This window comes from Papaver somniferum, chromosome 1 (genome assembly GCF_003573695.1).
Source record: "Papaver somniferum cultivar HN1 chromosome 1, ASM357369v1, whole genome shotgun sequence".
NCBI lineage: Eukaryota > Viridiplantae > Streptophyta > Magnoliopsida > Ranunculales > Papaveraceae > Papaver > Papaver somniferum.
In genome coordinates this window covers 37,266,934-37,283,064 of record NC_039358.1, presented here as the reverse complement: position 1 = coordinate 37,283,064, position 16,131 = coordinate 37,266,934, and the positions used below count along the sequence as shown (strand labels likewise).

The window sequence follows — 16,131 nt, the reverse complement described above, 5'->3', positions numbered from 1 at the left end:
TACTAATCACTAATCATTACTAATCATTAACTAGCAACTAATTAATCATTAAACTATCATATTTAATTAAAGAGGATAAATTTGGTATTAATAAAAACATTTAGATAAGGGGTGAGTTAGAATTACTTATAATGTCTTGCCTAAAATAGAATCATGGTCACCACAAAAATCATGGTCCCAGCAAAATGGTTCAACAGAAAGGAGACCAAAAATACATTTCGGTCCAAGCCCATGAAACGATGCAGTAGCTTCTGTTTTATAGCCTTGAGCCCTTGATTATTAGGGTTCCCTAGAAGAGAGACAGAGACAGAGAGAAGGGAGGGAGAAGAAGAAGAAAAGCGATCATGAAGAAGACAGAGTTAGGGTCTCCTCCTAAATTTCGATTCATGGAAGGAGGAGGCTTTAGAATTAGTTCTCCTAATGCAACAGAAGATGGAAGATCAGACTCAGACCATCTTGATAACGAAGAAGAAGCGGTCGACGGCGTTTGTGATCTTGTAAAGTTACTAGAAATTGGCTCCAAAGTTAGAAAAAGAAACTTTCCGGACTGGTGTGAAGAAGTTCGATATGGTGGCAGCGACCCCGTAGACAGTATGTGGGAGGATTGGGTGGGTTCCAGCGGTGAGTTGTGGGAGCAAAAGAATGAAGAAGAACAGCGGAAAGACCTAGAAATACGATGGACATACTTGAAAGATTTGCTAAATCGGGAAGGAGTTGATACCAGTAATCACAGACCACTGCTGTCTATGAGAATCATCGATTATGGTAAGAAGGAATCAGATGAAGGAATTTTGGAATTCAAAATTGGCTCACCTGACAAAGGATTGGTAAGTATTAACAAATTAGTATTAGATCGTGGTGGCTATTCTCGTTGGACATTGCCTAGACAAAGTGTGAATGGTTTGCTGTGTCTTAGAACCTCTAGGAATGATGCATTTCTTATATATAACCCTATCACTGGAGAAAAATCACCCTGGGTCGAAATTAAGAATAAGCAGGCAAGAAATCAAATTGCGTTTGGGTTTGATAAACTGAGTAATGAACATAAAGTCATATGCATATCAAGTAGTAAGTCTGGTAATAATCGAGTTAAAGAAGTTGTTGAAGTCTTTACTGTTGGAAAAAATACATGGAGAAGAATTGATGCAGTTCCACCCATTGCATTAGGCGAAGGTTATGAGGAAAAAGTTCCTTATTATGTAGATGGTTGTATATATCGGCGGATCCGGCCGGATGTTTTTCACCCATGGGTACGAGAACGAATACTGAGATTTGATATTGCAACTGAAAAGTTCAGAATTATTCCGATTCCGGATTTCGTAGTTGATCCTGAGAGATATAAGTTCTCACAGACTGTTGAGCTGACAGAACTTGATGGATGCATTGCTGTATTGAATTGGATACGCGAACTCAAAATTATTCTATGGAAATTTCGTGAAGTTGCAGATGGTAACATTGAGTGGATTGAAGAGGTTATTGATATACCTCCACACTGGAATGGGAAATATGATATGTCGATTGAAGCTCTTACGGGGACACGTCAAATCTTCCTGCACTATGAAGATACAGACGGCATTTTTTACTACAACAGAAACACCAGGGAGTCCTTAAGGTTTCCAATCTGGCCTGATCGTGCAGAATTTGAATGGGAAAGGTTTATACAAGTGTAGTCGACATGGTATGAACAGGAGGTGTTAGAAGAGTGACCAAGCTTGTGATCGGGGTATTTCTGTTGCCTTTTTTCAGTCTGGTTTCTTAGTTTTTCTTTCCAGCCCAATCTTTTTCTTGAAACCTTATATTTTGTGCTTTGGGCTATTTTGAATTTAGAAACAACTAGCTTTTGAATCAGATCTTGAACAGCAATCCCTTAGGTCCAGACATTATGGTTTGTTTATTAGTTATCATATGAAAATACTATTTTATCCGCGTCGGTATAACATGTGTTTAGTTTAAAGATTTTGGTTTTATGCAGAAATTGTTTAGTTTAAAGATTTTGGTTTTATGCAGAAATCATTCCAGACTGCACTGGAACACGTGGTTCCGAGAATGGTATTCTGCAGTAGATTACTACTACTGCAAAAACTAATTTTGAAATACAAGTATATTCCTCTGTCCGTGTGGGAGTTATCTTTGTTTATGGAAGACATCATGAACAAGATATCTTTGTTTAAAAACAACTAGCTTTTGAATCAGATCCTGAACAGCAATCCCTTTTAGGTTCAGACAGTGCATTATAGTTTGTTAAAGATTTTATCATATGAAAATCCCTTCTGGAGTAGTTATCATATGAAAATACTACTACTATTTTATCGTCATTGGTATAAAGTAGTTTAAAGATTTTGGTTTTATGCAGAAATTATTCCTGTCTGCACTCGAGTATGTGTTTAGTTTAAAGATCAAATGCATCATTGAATTTGAGTGGGAGAAGTACAATGTATTTGTATTGATTAACGGGAAGGGAAAAGCCGAAAACCTACAAATGCAGCAGCGAAGGCCTTGGGCGGGTTTGGCCATGCCAAACGTTTAGTCTTGTCCAGGATATTTTTTGCCTCTCAATCTCTGATTAGCGCTCGGTTGAATAGGAAAGCTAGATGCTGTACCAAAAGTGCTAGGCCCTAGTTTTGAGTCTTTTGACAAATTTTGAACTGTGTAATTTGTGTAGCTTGACTGCTAAACGAGTTGAGAGGTACAGGTTAAAGCTACCTGGTGATAAATCAACTTTAACTTTACGGCAAGCTGTGTTAAGGGTGAGGGTTCAATTCTTGAGCGATGAAGGATTGGTCATTCCCGATAAGCTCTCCCGGACTATATTGTCTGGTTGTATTTAGTGAGCTAAAAAATAGGATCATGTGATATTAACAAGGTTTTAATACTCTCAATTAGATCTGACCAATGAGCTTTAAAGTTGTGGCGCGATATTGATATCAGTTACATCCATGTGAATGTTTTGGTAATTGAAGCTAAAAAACGCTAATCATCAACGGGCACCAACTTTGTTTATCACCAAATTCCTGTCTAAACAAAATTTGCCATCTATCGAATCGTTAGTTATGTGAGTTATTGTCACATAACATGTTTTTCAGAATGCAAAAAGTAAATAAAATGGATAATGGCCCAACAATATGGGCGAGTGCAACATCGCGTTTATTCTTACACCGCCCTTACAGTCGCTTAAAGATTCATGTAAAAGATGTCTTGGTGAACCAATGGAAGCATCGAGTAAAAGCATTACAATTTGGTACAGTGTCAGCGAGAAGTCAAAAAAAAAAAAACTTGACAACAGGGAAAAGAAGTCGGGCTAAATTGGGGCCTACTATGATTAATTTGGCCTTACCGCTAGAAGACATAAAAGAATAATTTGAAGTAAAATGGATAATCCCTTATCCAATTATTTTTACTAAATGACAAAACTATCCCTGATTGATTAGTGCTAATTTGGGTGATTAAATGATGTATCTACACTATTGGGAGAAATGGAGAGAGGACGAGCGAAAAACTCGGAAACTCTCTATCTAGAAAGAAAGATCTTTTCCCTATCAATGGAAACTATGGGAAATATACCAGGAATTAGATTGGAGGAAAGAAAAAGAATGGGATTCAAATCTTGGATTCACTTTTCGACAGAGATGGCGATATGGTTATCCAGGAAGAAATGGCCAAGGAGAGAAGGTGAAACAGCTTTTCTATGTGAGGATAAGGAGAATGAAGGCTGTAGGTATCTAAGGATTTCGCGAGTAAGAAGAGGTGATGGTGACAGGTCTTATGCCTTATGTATTCCATGCGGTAGCAGCTGTTATTATTGGGCTTTTCTTTGCAAAAAGATCAGGAAAATGTTGCAGGAGCATAACTTGATCAAAAAGATAAGTCAGGTTGTACCTACAGAGTCTGATTTTGAAGTGCCATTACCAAGGAAGTTGATTCAGAAAAACACATTCATGTTGGTTAAACTTGAACATAGAAGTCACTAACAAGCTGGTTAGGACAAGATTAGGAAATTGATGTAATCCTAAGGGAATTAGAAGTCATCTAGTTCTAAGAAAAGGAAAGACATGTAATAAGGTAATAGGACTAGGAAAAGGAATTCATATTTCTATATATATATGATCACCAAAGTTGTGGTTGATCATATGAGCAAGATTAGAGCTTATGTTTAGTTTTGAGAGATTTTCTAAACATCAATGAAGAGAGTTGTCTTTATATAAGCGAAGTTTCATCTTGCAGTTGCCATTAATTGGTATCAGAGCTTGTTTCTGAGCCATGGAAAACGAAACCACCATTGTGGGTGCAAAACAGTTCACGCCACCATCAATACAAGTTCCAATCCTCAACGCCACAAACTACACAGTATGGGCCATGAGAATGAAGGTACTGATGAAAATCTACAAAGTTTGGGAAACAATTGATCCTGGTACATTGGACCCAGACAAAAACAATGTTGTCATTGGATTACTCTTTCAAGCAATACCAGAATGTCTTGTTCTACAAGTTGGTGAACAGGAAACTTCAAAGAAAATTTGGGATGCAATAAAGGCACGTAATCTCGGAGCTGATCGAGTTAAAGAAGCCCGTATGCAAACCTTAATGTCTGAATTTGAAAGAGTGAAGATGAAAGACACTGATATTATTGATAGCTTTGCAGGAAAGCTATCAGAAATAGCCTCAAAAGCTGCGTCACTTGGACAATTCATTGATGAAGATAAACTGGTAAAGAAGTTTCTCAATAGTTTACCAAGATCCAAGTATATTCATATCATAGCTTCTCTCGAACAAGTCTTAGATTTAAAGAAGACTAGCTATTGAAGATATAATTGGAAGATTGAAAGCATATGAAGAGAGAATACTTGATGAAGAAAATAATGGAGAAACTCAAGGAAAACTCTTGTACACAAACTCTTACCAACAAAACTCTGCGACAAGAGGAAGAGGTCGTGGAAGAGGTGGTAGAGGAAACAGAAGCCGAGGAAGGGGAGGAAGGTTTAACTCACAAGATAGAACAACAAGTCAGAATGATCAAAACCAAGGGAAAGAAAAGAAGGATAGGTCAAACATTATTTGTTACAGATGTGATAAACCAGGACACTTCTCCTCTGTATGCCCTGAAAGAATACAAAAGATGTAAGAAACAAACAAGAATGAAACAAGGTAAGCAGATACAACTCTTTTCATGCACGAAGTTGTATTCTTAAACGAAGGGAAACTAATACCAAAGAACTACGAATCAAAGGATGGAGAAGAAGGAATCTGGTATTTAGATAATGGAGCCAGCAATCACATGACTGGTAAGAGACACTACTTTTCTGAACTCAATGAGAAAATCAAAGGACAAGTGAAGTTTGGGGATGGATCTTCTGTAGAAATTGAAGGGAAAGGATCAATTCTATTTCAGAGCAAGACCGGAGAACAGAAGCTTATCACAAACATCTACTTCATCCCAAACTTACAAAGCAACATTCTAAGTTTAGGACAAGCTACAGAAGTTGGATGTGATGTTAGAATGCGACAAGATTATGTAACAGTTCATGACCCAAGTGGAAGACTTTTAGTTAAAGTCTCACGCTCACAGAATAGACTCTACAAGATAAGTCTCATGATTGGAAGGCCATTATGTCTGAATATGAGACTGGAATATCAGACATGGAAGTGGCACGCAAGGTTAGGACACATAAGCTTTAGAACTTTAAAGGCAATGTCTCAGAACAAGATGGTTCGAGGGCTACCACAGATAAACGATGAATCAAGGATCTGTGAATCATGTTTAGTTGGGAAACAAACGTGTCAAGGTTTTCCAAAAGCAACAACATTCAGAGCCTCAAAGCCATTAGAGCTTCTTCATGCTGATTTATGTGATCCTATTACACCACAAACCCTTGCAAATAACAAATACATATTTGTTATTATAGATGACTTCTCAAGATATATGTGGTATATTCTTATGAAAGAAAAGAGTGAAGCATTTGACAGATTCAAAGCTTTCAGAAATCTGATAGAAAAAGAGTTAAAAAAGGAGGTCAAAATGCTTAGAACTGATAGAGGAGGAGAGTTCACTTCCTTAGAGTTCAACAAGTTTTGTGAGTCAAATGGAATCAAAAGGAAACTCACATCACCATATACACCACAACAAAACAGAGTGGTGGAGAGGAGAAAAATGACTCTAATGGAGATGACAAGAAGTTCTTTAAAGGCTATGCAGGTACCTAATTATCTATGGGGAGAAGTTGTACGACACTCCACATACCTAATAAACAGGATACCTACGAAATCTCTGAAAGACATGACTCCATATGAAAGTTTGCGAAAGAGAAAACCAAACATAGATCATTTAAGAGTGTTTGGTTGCAAAGCATACACAAAAGTTGATTCTGCAACTCTTAAGAAACTGGATGATCGATCTCAGACTCTTGTGAATCTAAGAATTGAGCCTGGATCCAAAGCTTACAGATTATTCAATCCAACAACGAAAAGAGTGATAGTGAGTCGAGATGTGGTATTCGATGAAAAAGCAAACTGGAACTGGAAAGAAACTAATGATGGACCAAGTAGGGATCCAGGAATGTTTCACATGAGATGGGGTCAAGTAATTGATGAAGGCGAAGGACCCATAATCATCAATACCAATGGAAACAATGATGTTAATCAAGAAGAAGAAGAGAAAAATGAAAACACTGAGAATAACGAAGAAGTAGAAGAAGAAGAAGAAGAGATCGATGAAATAACTCAACCCATTTCAGTGTGAAAATCAACAAGACAGATACAAAAGCCACAGTATCTAGAGGATTATGTTTTTCAAGCTGCAGAAGAATGTGAGATAATGCTACTTTCTGTTAATGATGAACCAAGGAATTTTCAGGAAGCGAAGGTCTCGATTAAATGGACACAAGCATGTAGAGAAGAAATTATTTCAATCAACAGAAACAAGACTTGGTTTCTAGTTGATAATCCAGGTGGGGTAAAAGTGATTGGTCTTAAGTGGATCTTCAAAATAAAACGGAATGCTGATGGTACTGTCAATAAATACAAAGCAAGGAGCTAAAGGATATGTACAAGAATCAGGCATAGATTTTGATGAAGTTTTTGCACCAGTTGCTAGAATTGAAACAATACGCTTATTAATTGCATAGGCAGCATCAAACTCATGGGAAATTCACCACTTAGAAGTTAAGATAACATTATTACATGGTGAATTGTGAGAAGATGTGTATGTTGAACAACCAGAAGGTTTTGAAGTAAAAGGACAAGAGCATAAGGTTTATAAGTTATCAAAATCTCTATATGGTCTAAGACAAGCTCCTCTATCCTGGAATACAAAGTTAGATCAAATCTTAAGAGAAATCAGATTTGTTAAGTGCTCTAAAGAAACATCAGTATACAGAAGGTAAGAAAAGGGAACGCTTCTTGTGATTGCAGTCTATGTAGATGATCTATTTTTGACTGGCAACTCCCTTAAGGTGATCAATGAGTTCAAGAGAGAAATGTCATCAAAGTTTGAGATGTCAGACCTCGGAAAACTCACTTATTACCTTGGCATAGAAGTCCATCAAGGAGTAGATGGGATTCAGATTAAACAAGAAGCTTATGCAAGGAGAATTCTGAAAGAAGCAGGACTTGAAACTTGTAATCCAACTAAGATACCAATGGAGTTTGGACTTAAAGTTTCAAAGGAACAAGAAGAAGCTGAGATTGATCCAACGAGTTATAGAAGAAATGTTGGATGCCTTAGATACTTGTTACACACAAGACCAGACTTGGCTTTTTCTGTGGGAGTAGCAAGCCGTTATATGCAGAGTCCACACAAGTCTCATGGTGATGTAATAAAGCAGATATTGAGATATCTAAGAGGAACAATCAGTTGTGGATTGAAGTATGGTCGAGGAGGATCAAAAGGAATTGTTGGGTATAGTGACAGCAGTCATAATATTGACCAAGATGATGGAAAAGGTACAACTGGTCATATATTTTATCTAGGAGAAGCACCTATTACATGGTGTTCACATAAGAAAGAAATTGTAACCCTCTCATCCTGTGAAGCTGAGTTTATGGCTGCAACAGAAGCAGCTAAACAATCAATATGGCTTCAAGAATTATTGGGTAAAATCAAAGGAAGAGAACCTGCAAAAGTTCTCATCAAGATTGATAATAAGTCTGCAATTGCACTCACTAAAAATCCAGTGTTTCATGGGAAGACGAAACACATTCACAAAAGGTATCATTTCATACGAGAATGCATCGACAAGGAGGTCATTAACGTAGAACACATACCGGGAACTGAGAAGAAAGCAGATATATTGACAAAGGCATTAGCTCGGATCAAGTTTGAAGAAATGAGACAACTGATTGGAGTACAAGATATGTCACGGGTAAGGTTGAAGCTTAACGGGGAGAATGTTGGTTAAACTTCAACATAAAAGTCACTAACAAGCTGGTTAGGACAAGATTAGGAAATTGATGTAATCCTAAGGGAATTAGAAGTCATCTAGTTCTAAGAAAAGGAAAGACATGTAATAAGGTAATAGGACTAGGAAAAGGAATTCATAGTTCTATATATATATGATCACCAAAGTTGTGGTTGATCATATGAGCAAGATTAGAGCTTGTGTTTAGTTTTGAGAGATTTTCTAAACATCAATAAAGAGAGTTGTCTTTATATAAGCTAAGTTTCATCTTGCAGTTGCCATTAGCAATCTCCTGGTTATACTGATCCGAATTATCCTGATCATGTTTGCAGAATGCATAAATCCTTGTATGGCCTAAAGCAAGCATCAAGGGCGTGGTACACTCGTCTTAGTGTGTTTTTACAACAACTTGGTTTTACCGTTTCTCGAGAAGATTCTTCATTGTTTATTCGTCGTTCGACTACCGATGTTACTTATCTTCTTGTATATGTCGATGATATTATCTTAACAGGATCCTCATCTTCCTTTTTGCAACATATTATTGACACTCTCCACAAGGAATTTGCTCTAAAGGATCTTGGAGAGTTGTCTCTTTTTCTTGGTGTTGAAGTTACAAGAACAACTGATGGTTTGTTTCTTTCCTAGCGTCGTTATATAGAGGATTTATTGGAGCGTTCTAATATGCAAGGAGCAAAGACTGTGAGTACTCCTTTTACTACTTCTACGGAGCTAAATCCACATGATGGTGTTCCGTTGAAAAATCCTACTGAATATCGGAGTCTTGTTGGTGGTCTTCAATACTTGTTAATCACTCGGCCTGAGCTTGCCTTCTCATTCAATAAAGTATGTCAGTTTATGAAACATCCTACGGACAAGCATCTTCTTCTTGTCAAGAGAATACTCCGTTATTTACAAGGTACTTCCTCTTATGGTCTTACTCTTCGGCCTTCTTCTAATTTAAAATTGAGTTTTCAAGCCTACACGGATGTTGATTGGGCTGGTGATCAAACTGATAGACGGTCCACTAGTGGGTATTGTGTTTACTTGGGTTCGAATCTTATTTCTTGGAGTGCTAAAAAGCATAAAACTGTTTCTAGGTCGAGTACGGAGGCTGAATATCGTGGTCTTGCCATTGCTACTGCTGAGCTAATGTGGATTGAATCTCTACTCAAAGAACTTAAGGTTCCAGTCTGCACTCCTCCCGTCTTATGGTGTGATAATCTTGGTGCTACCTATCTTACTATGAATCCTATTTTCCATGGTCGTACTAAACATATTGTAATCGATTATCATTTTGTTCGCGAAAGAGTTCAACGTGGCCAGTTACAAGTGTGTTTCGTTTGTTTTAAAGACCAAATTGCTGATGTGTTTACTAAACGTCTTTCGCGGGATAGATTCTCTTTTCTACACTCTAAGCTTACTGTTTCCGATCACCGCTTAGATCGAGGGAGGGTGTTAGATAATAGGAAACTTCTCTTTGTTTCATGTTCTTTCTGTTTATAGTTTTCACTTATTTTGTTATCTCTTGTATGCCAAACTAAGGCAACTATAGGTCCTGTTCAGCAAGTCATGTAACTCTAAATATATATAAACAGATCTTTATGTTTGGTTTTCTCATCTTGAGAAACCGTTAACAACCCAATTCTGTCTCAAATTCGTTATCCTTTTTATTATAAATTGATACAAATTGATGGTCGTTTAGCTGTGTTAGCTACTACGACAACATGCATAACTGAAACCCGTCAATGAAGATGTGTGTGTTATATGACAAGAAATTGAAGGAAAATATCGGTAGTAATGTGTCATCTACAAGCAGTGTGGCAGGCAGTAGTGTTAGCAATAGTGGTGATTTCTACTGGACTGAAGAGGTCTTCAAGATGCCGCATTCTGACTGGAGCCGGCTACAGTTTGATTCCATTCAAGCTGTTCCAGGTGCAGACTTACTCATCATTAACTCTGAAGAACATGCTCGTTCAACTTTCTATTTTTACGACTGGAGGAAGGGGAGTTTTAGCAAGGAGAGTTTTTCCATTGCAAAAAGGAAGAAACCTTCGTTTGAGTATTTTGTTTACGAAGAAAGCCTTTTGCATGTAATATGAGTAACTAGGTATATACAGTATTGGCTTTATTTTTACAGGAGTGCTAAAAATGATTTTGATGGTCAATATAAAAGTTGTGCTTTGTCAACAGTTTCTTTAGTTAATGAATGAATTGTGGAAAGTCTAATCCAGAATCTGGTTCTCTTCTGTCTTTTTTTCGGGTATGTTGCATTGTTTCCTATGCGTCACTCAGCAAAATTCCTATGAATGCCTGCAGCCATTTAGTGAAACATTCCTGGTTGGGAGGCTAGTTTTCTTTTATTTTCTCGAAGGTACAGTGCATTGCCTTATTCCCTAAAAGTTCAACCTTTAAATAAGTTGGGCATTATTAGACTTTAGGGACATAGTCAGGATTTATCCTTCTTATGTGGAGGTGAGGTGTTCATTGGCCCCAACTATGATATGAACCGAGAGACGAGAGATGAGATATCCCTCAGCTAGCTACTGCAGCTTTATTAAAAAAATTGGGGATGCAGCATGGGAGAGAAAATTCTTCATATATGAGTAGGCTTTTGCTTAGTGTGCGTGGCCTTCTGGCTCTTTTCTCTTTTTGGTTTGGCTGCACTAGTTTGTGCCTTTCTTTCCTGTATCTTTTGTTTTTTCTTTAATACAAGTTTAACCTTTCTTCTCAAAAAAAAAAAACAAGACAAAAACAAAAACAAAAAACAAATGGACCAGGAAGATATATAAACTAGATGCAAAGTATGAATATAGTCGGGTATATTAATATCTGAAATCAAAAAGTGCTGAATGATGATTTAAACTTTCCTAACAAGATCGAAGTTACCAAAACACCAATTTCATTACAACAGAGGCAAACTGGTTTATATTTATGTCCAGGGAGTTGTCTGAAACGTGCAAAATCTCACCTGCTTAGTAATTATAACATGTGATGCATCAACTGGAGACATCGGCATGCCAGCAACATCAGATGGGAATGACATCATCTGACCCATGAAACCCTGAGGTACCATTGGCATTGAAATGTATCTATAACCAAGACTATTGCGCTGCATCAACTGCAATAAGCAAAACCTCCAGAGTCAAAAATAAAAACTTGACGGTAAAAAACTTAATGGTAAAAGTAAGCAAAACCTCCAGAATCTAAAGTAATAACTTGACGGTAAAAACTCTAGCACATTAGAAGGCCAAGTAATTCTTAGCAAGTGAAGATACTGCCTTTTCCTATGCTTTATATGTTTGGTAGCATTATTATACAAGGATTAGGAATGTTTGGTAGTATTACAAGGATTAGGAAACTTGTTGCAGCCTGCAAGATTTGTATGTATATATATTCTCTGATGCCGTAGCTACAATACCAAAGCTATAGCTAGGAAGGAACAAAGTTGAAGAAGAATGATGACGAAGCAGTATTAATTTAATAGCGAACTTGTTATGTGCAATGAGTTCTTACTTGGGGACATATTGAGTAGACTTCCAATGAAGTCACTCATGAGGTTCAAGTGTGTAAGCAAACAATGGCAGTCTTTAATTAATAAAGATCGAAGCTTCATCGATCTTCACTTCACGCGATCAAAAGCGTCTAGTTTTTCTGTTGGTGGTATCTCATTTTTGACGAAGCGCCCTACTAGACATAACGTTTTCTCCTCGGTTGAATTAATAATGTCTGAAGAAAAAGTAGAGACTGTTCAAAGGGAAGTACCTGTACCAGGAGCTTCTCATAATGGTACACACGTTTTTGGAGGTGTCATGGGTTGATAGCTTTAGTAAACCGCAGCACGAGTTGTGTGTGTATATTAAATCCGAGCACGGGACAATCAACACCTTGGATACAGCCCACGTTTAAACAACAACATGATCGGGTTCAGTATACCAGTGCTAATTGGTATTACTTTGGGTATGATCCTGACACTATGGAACACAGAGTGGTTTTATTTTGGATAAAAAGAATATGCGACTGCCGTGGATTTTTCTTACGCTATGAAAACATATGTGAGGTCATGACAGTTGACGGCAGACAACACAACAACAATCTATTATGGAGAAGGACTGATGACGAGTTCTCGCTCCCGCCAAAAATTTCACCGGAAGAATTCACTTCTTCTCTTTACGCAAATGGTTCCATTTATTGGCTGCGTACCGGCTATAAATGGAGCCAAGTAACAGAACCATTAATTGTGGAATTTAATGTTGGGAGTGAAAAGCTTAGATTAATTTCACTTCCCAACTTCATCATTGAAGAACTTGTAATTTCAATTCCCATCTACATCATTGGAGAAGTTGGTTATCCTTATGATTGTAAGTTGATACAAATTGATGGTCGTTTAGCTGTGTTAGTTAAGCCGACAACATGGCTACCAATTAAGATGTGTGTGTTATATGACAAGAAATTGAAGGACATTACCAGCAGTACCGTGACATCTACAAGCAGTGCAGATGGCAGTACTGTTAGCAATAGTGGTGATTTCTACTGGACTGAAGAGACCTTCGAGATTCCGCATTCTGACTGGAGCCTGCTACAGTTTTATTCCATTAAAGCTGTTCCAGGTACAGATTTACTCATCATTAAATATGAAGAAGAGGCCCCTTCCACTTTCTATTTTTACGACTTGAAGCAGAAGAGTTTTAGCAAGGATAGTTTTCTCATTGCAAAGAGTGAGACACCTTCCTTTGGGTATTTCCTTTACAGAGAAAGCCTCTTGCCTGTAATATGAGTAACAATTGGCGTAATGTCTACTACAGGAGTGCTAAAAATTACTGTTATTATGGTTAATATAAAAGTTGTGCTTTGTCAATATTTTGTTTCGTTAATGAATGAATATCCGGATTCTGGTTCTCTTCTATCTTTTTACGCGTTTCAGGTATGTTGCATTGGTGCATGCAGCCGTTTCTCAGCAATATCCTATGAATGCTGCATCCGTTTAGTGTAAAATTCCTGATTGGGACGCTGGTTTTCTTTTTTTTTTCCTCGAAAGTACAGTGCATCGTCATATTCCCTAAAAATTATAAGTTCAACCTTTAAACAAGGTGAGTAGTAAAACAATTGCTCTCTTTTCTATTATAGATGCAGCATGGAAGAAATGCTTCATATATGAGAAGGCTTTTGCTTAGTGTGCCTGGCCTTCTGGCTCTTTTCTCTTTGTTGTTTGATTGCCTTGGTTTGGTTGCACTAGTTTATGTTTATAATTTTTATATGAATTGCTGGTCAATTTCATTACAACAGTGGCAAACTGGTTTATATTGATGTCCAGGGAGTTGTTGTCTGGTTACTTCACCTGCTTAGTAATTATAACATGTGATGTACAGGACAGGACTCCCTCACATTTCTGTACATACGCCAAGAATCTGATGCGGTGGTCCCAAGTACTACAAAAATCAAATATCACAACAAACTACTTTGGAATTTTAATTGACAAAACAAATATCACAAGGAAGAAAAAGAATCCGTGAAGACTCAAAATCCTTCCATAAAGTATGATGAAGTTCAACAGTAACAAAATGAAAACACCCCATCCAGAAAAAAACTTGTCAAATTCCTAAACTTATACCTCCTTCCACCCCCAAAATATAAATCTGACTCATTATCCCATATATCTAAACCCAAACCATTAAAGCCACTCAATTCCGTATCAAAAAATAACCCAAATCAATAGGCGTAAGACAACAACAGATCAGGGCAACACCCAAATCAGTTGTTCAAAGATAAACTAGCAAACCGATCTAGAGTAGGATCCGACTTGTGAGCAGATCCAAGAACAATCAACGCCTCTTCCACTTTCTTCTTTAGCGCTTCAGGTGCCTCCAATAAATGTAGGACTTCGGTTTGGTCCATCTCCAACAACATCCCTGTGACTTTACCCGCTTGGTCATGCTCAATGCGCTCAACCAGAGGATATAAATGTTCTCCAAGCATCTGTGTATTTTAACAAATGCACAATAAATACTTCATTAGGCCTGTGTATCCTTCACAAATCTGGTATTTGCGGGATAAAAACTGTGAAAAAGAGGAGGCTGAATATACCACATGCTGATGCTCAGGATCTGCAGAAGCCAAAGCCGAGGCAAGTGTTTGCACTGATCCAGGTCGTTGTGCATCAACTGGAGACACCGGCATGCCAGCAACATCAGACTGGAATGACATCATCTGACCCATGAAACCCTGAGGTACCATAGATGGTTCATTCCGTCCATTTGAAATGTATCTATAACCGGGACTATTGGCATTGCGCTGCATCAACTGCAATAAGATAAACCTCCAGGGTCAAAAGTAACAACTTACCGTAAAAAATTCAGTACATTAGAAGGTCTAGAGGCTAAGCAAGTTCTCATTACAGATGGAAGAAGACAACGATACCTGATGTTGCTGCATCTGCTGCTGTGGGTTCCCAGCTCTCCTCGCACCCATTCTTGGCGAAGGCTGCCCTTGTCGCTGGAGTGGGTATGGCATCATGAAGTTTGGGGCAACACCTGGCCTCATCCCAGGCAATAGTTGGGGTTGGAAGCCATAAGCTGCAGGTTGTGGAACAAGACCAGGACCACCTTGACTAAAGTACATCTGTCGAGGATGAGGAGGTCTAGGTCCTCCAAGATGGTATGCAGCAATACCTGGGGGCAGAGGTGCCATCGCAACAGGTGGTCGAGCTTGAGAAAATTGTGCCTTCAAAGATAAATTGGTAACTGGTTAGTACTTCTTGGAATCCAAAATGATATAAAAATAAACAAACATACTAAACATCTATACCACAAGGCCTGTTTTGACAAACATGATTTAGTGGGTGAATGGTGAGATGCAGATAAATAGTTTTTATACATTATCACGTCAAACGGTGGCAAGAAACACTAGAGCAAGAATACATAAGCTAGCATCCAGGAATGATAACATTCTACAGTGACTAACCACATCATGAAGTCATGATCAGGAAAATATATATATACACATATGAAAATTTTCTGAATAAATACCATGTTTCCAATTAACTAACTAACCTGAAGTCTGGCCTTCCTGTCATCTTTACGCTGAGCCACAGCAACATAGAGAGGTTTTCGCCCGATGATCTTCCCATTCATTTCATTCAGCTAAAACATTAAAGAATGACATACATAATCTCAGTCGTGTAAGCGCTAACAGAGCAAGTCAGCAAGATGACATACAAAGAAAAGAAAAATCCACTTACAGCTTTAATAGCTTCCTCTGAGGTAGAAAAGGCAACAAATGTGGTGCACCTATCTCAACTTCGTAAAGAGACACAAAAGGGGGAGATGTTTCACAAAGAGGAAACTGCAAAGCAGATTAATTTTGATAAGAAAAAAGGAAAAGGTAAGAAGATTATCTCTGGAAAATCCAATATTGGGAACGATGTTAGTATTCCAATTTGTGCAGCATCAAAGTTAAAAAAGTGGCTAAAGATAAGAGGCATTCCTAGGCGCTATTGGAATTCTAATCTTTTCAAAACCGTAGGAGATTCTATGGGAGGTTTAATCGAGATTGCAACCAGCACTCCGCAACTTGATAAAGCTTCTTTTTTTAGAATCTCAGTCAAGGGAGATTTTACGATGATTTCGGCGGTTTTGATGGTTGAAGAAGGAGACCAAATTTGGGTTGTTACGATCGAATGGGACTTTAATTTTGATCTTAAAATTAGGCCTTCATTGGAGGAGTACTGTATAATAGGTTGGTTATT

General features: G+C 37.8%; 2 protein-coding genes across 3 annotated transcripts; one reads left to right on the top strand and one right to left on the bottom strand.

The window, feature by feature from the left end:
* The first annotated feature begins 303 nt into the window (after window positions 1–303).
* Window positions 304–2,737, top strand: LOC113283343 (putative F-box protein At1g53360). Of its 2 annotated transcripts, none has more exons than XM_026532570.1 (2): window positions 304–1,723; window positions 2,354–2,737. In XM_026532570.1, the coding sequence occupies exon 1, from the start codon at window positions 345–347 to the stop codon at window positions 1,668–1,670; it is 1,326 nt and encodes a 441-aa protein (XP_026388355.1). In that variant the 5' UTR covers window positions 304–344; the 3' UTR covers window positions 1,671–1,723; window positions 2,354–2,737. The 2 variants fall into 2 exon arrangements, with proteins under 2 accessions (XP_026388355.1, XP_026388361.1); XM_026532576.1 differs by lacking the exon at window positions 2,354–2,737 and adding an exon at window positions 2,008–2,214.
* An 11,166-nt stretch (window positions 2,738–13,903) lies between these two features.
* On the bottom strand, window positions 13,904–15,867 carry LOC113287104 (polyadenylate-binding protein 3-like). Its single transcript, XM_026535810.1, has 6 exons — window positions 15,806–15,867; window positions 15,625–15,673; window positions 15,437–15,526; window positions 14,805–15,107; window positions 14,472–14,687; window positions 13,904–14,363 (listed from the first exon to the last, which is right to left on the bottom strand). Exons 1-6 carry the CDS (start codon window positions 15,865–15,867, stop codon window positions 14,139–14,141), a joined length of 945 nt encoding a protein of 314 aa, XP_026391595.1. The 3' UTR covers window positions 13,904–14,138.
* Between the last annotated feature and the right edge of the window lie 264 nt (window positions 15,868–16,131).

What these genes read in the sequence shown, in the direction of transcription:
- LOC113287104 (XM_026535810.1), bottom strand. Translation starts at nt 15,867, where the DNA reads ATGCCTCTTATCTTTAGCCACTTTTTTAACTTTGATGCTGCACAAATT. An exon ending in ACAGGAAGGCCAGACTTCAG is followed by an intron (nt 15,108 to 15,436) that starts GTTAGTTAGTTA and finishes TTATCTTTGAAG; the next exon opens with GCACAATTTTCTCAAGCTCG. An exon ending in AGCAGATGCAGCAACATCAG is followed by an intron (nt 14,688 to 14,804) that starts GTATCGTTGTCT and finishes ATCTTATTGCAG; the next exon opens with TTGATGCAGCGCAATGCCAA.
- LOC113283343 (XM_026532570.1), top strand. Translation starts at nt 345, where the DNA reads ATGAAGAAGACAGAGTTAGGGTCTCCTCCTAAATTTCGATTCATGGAA.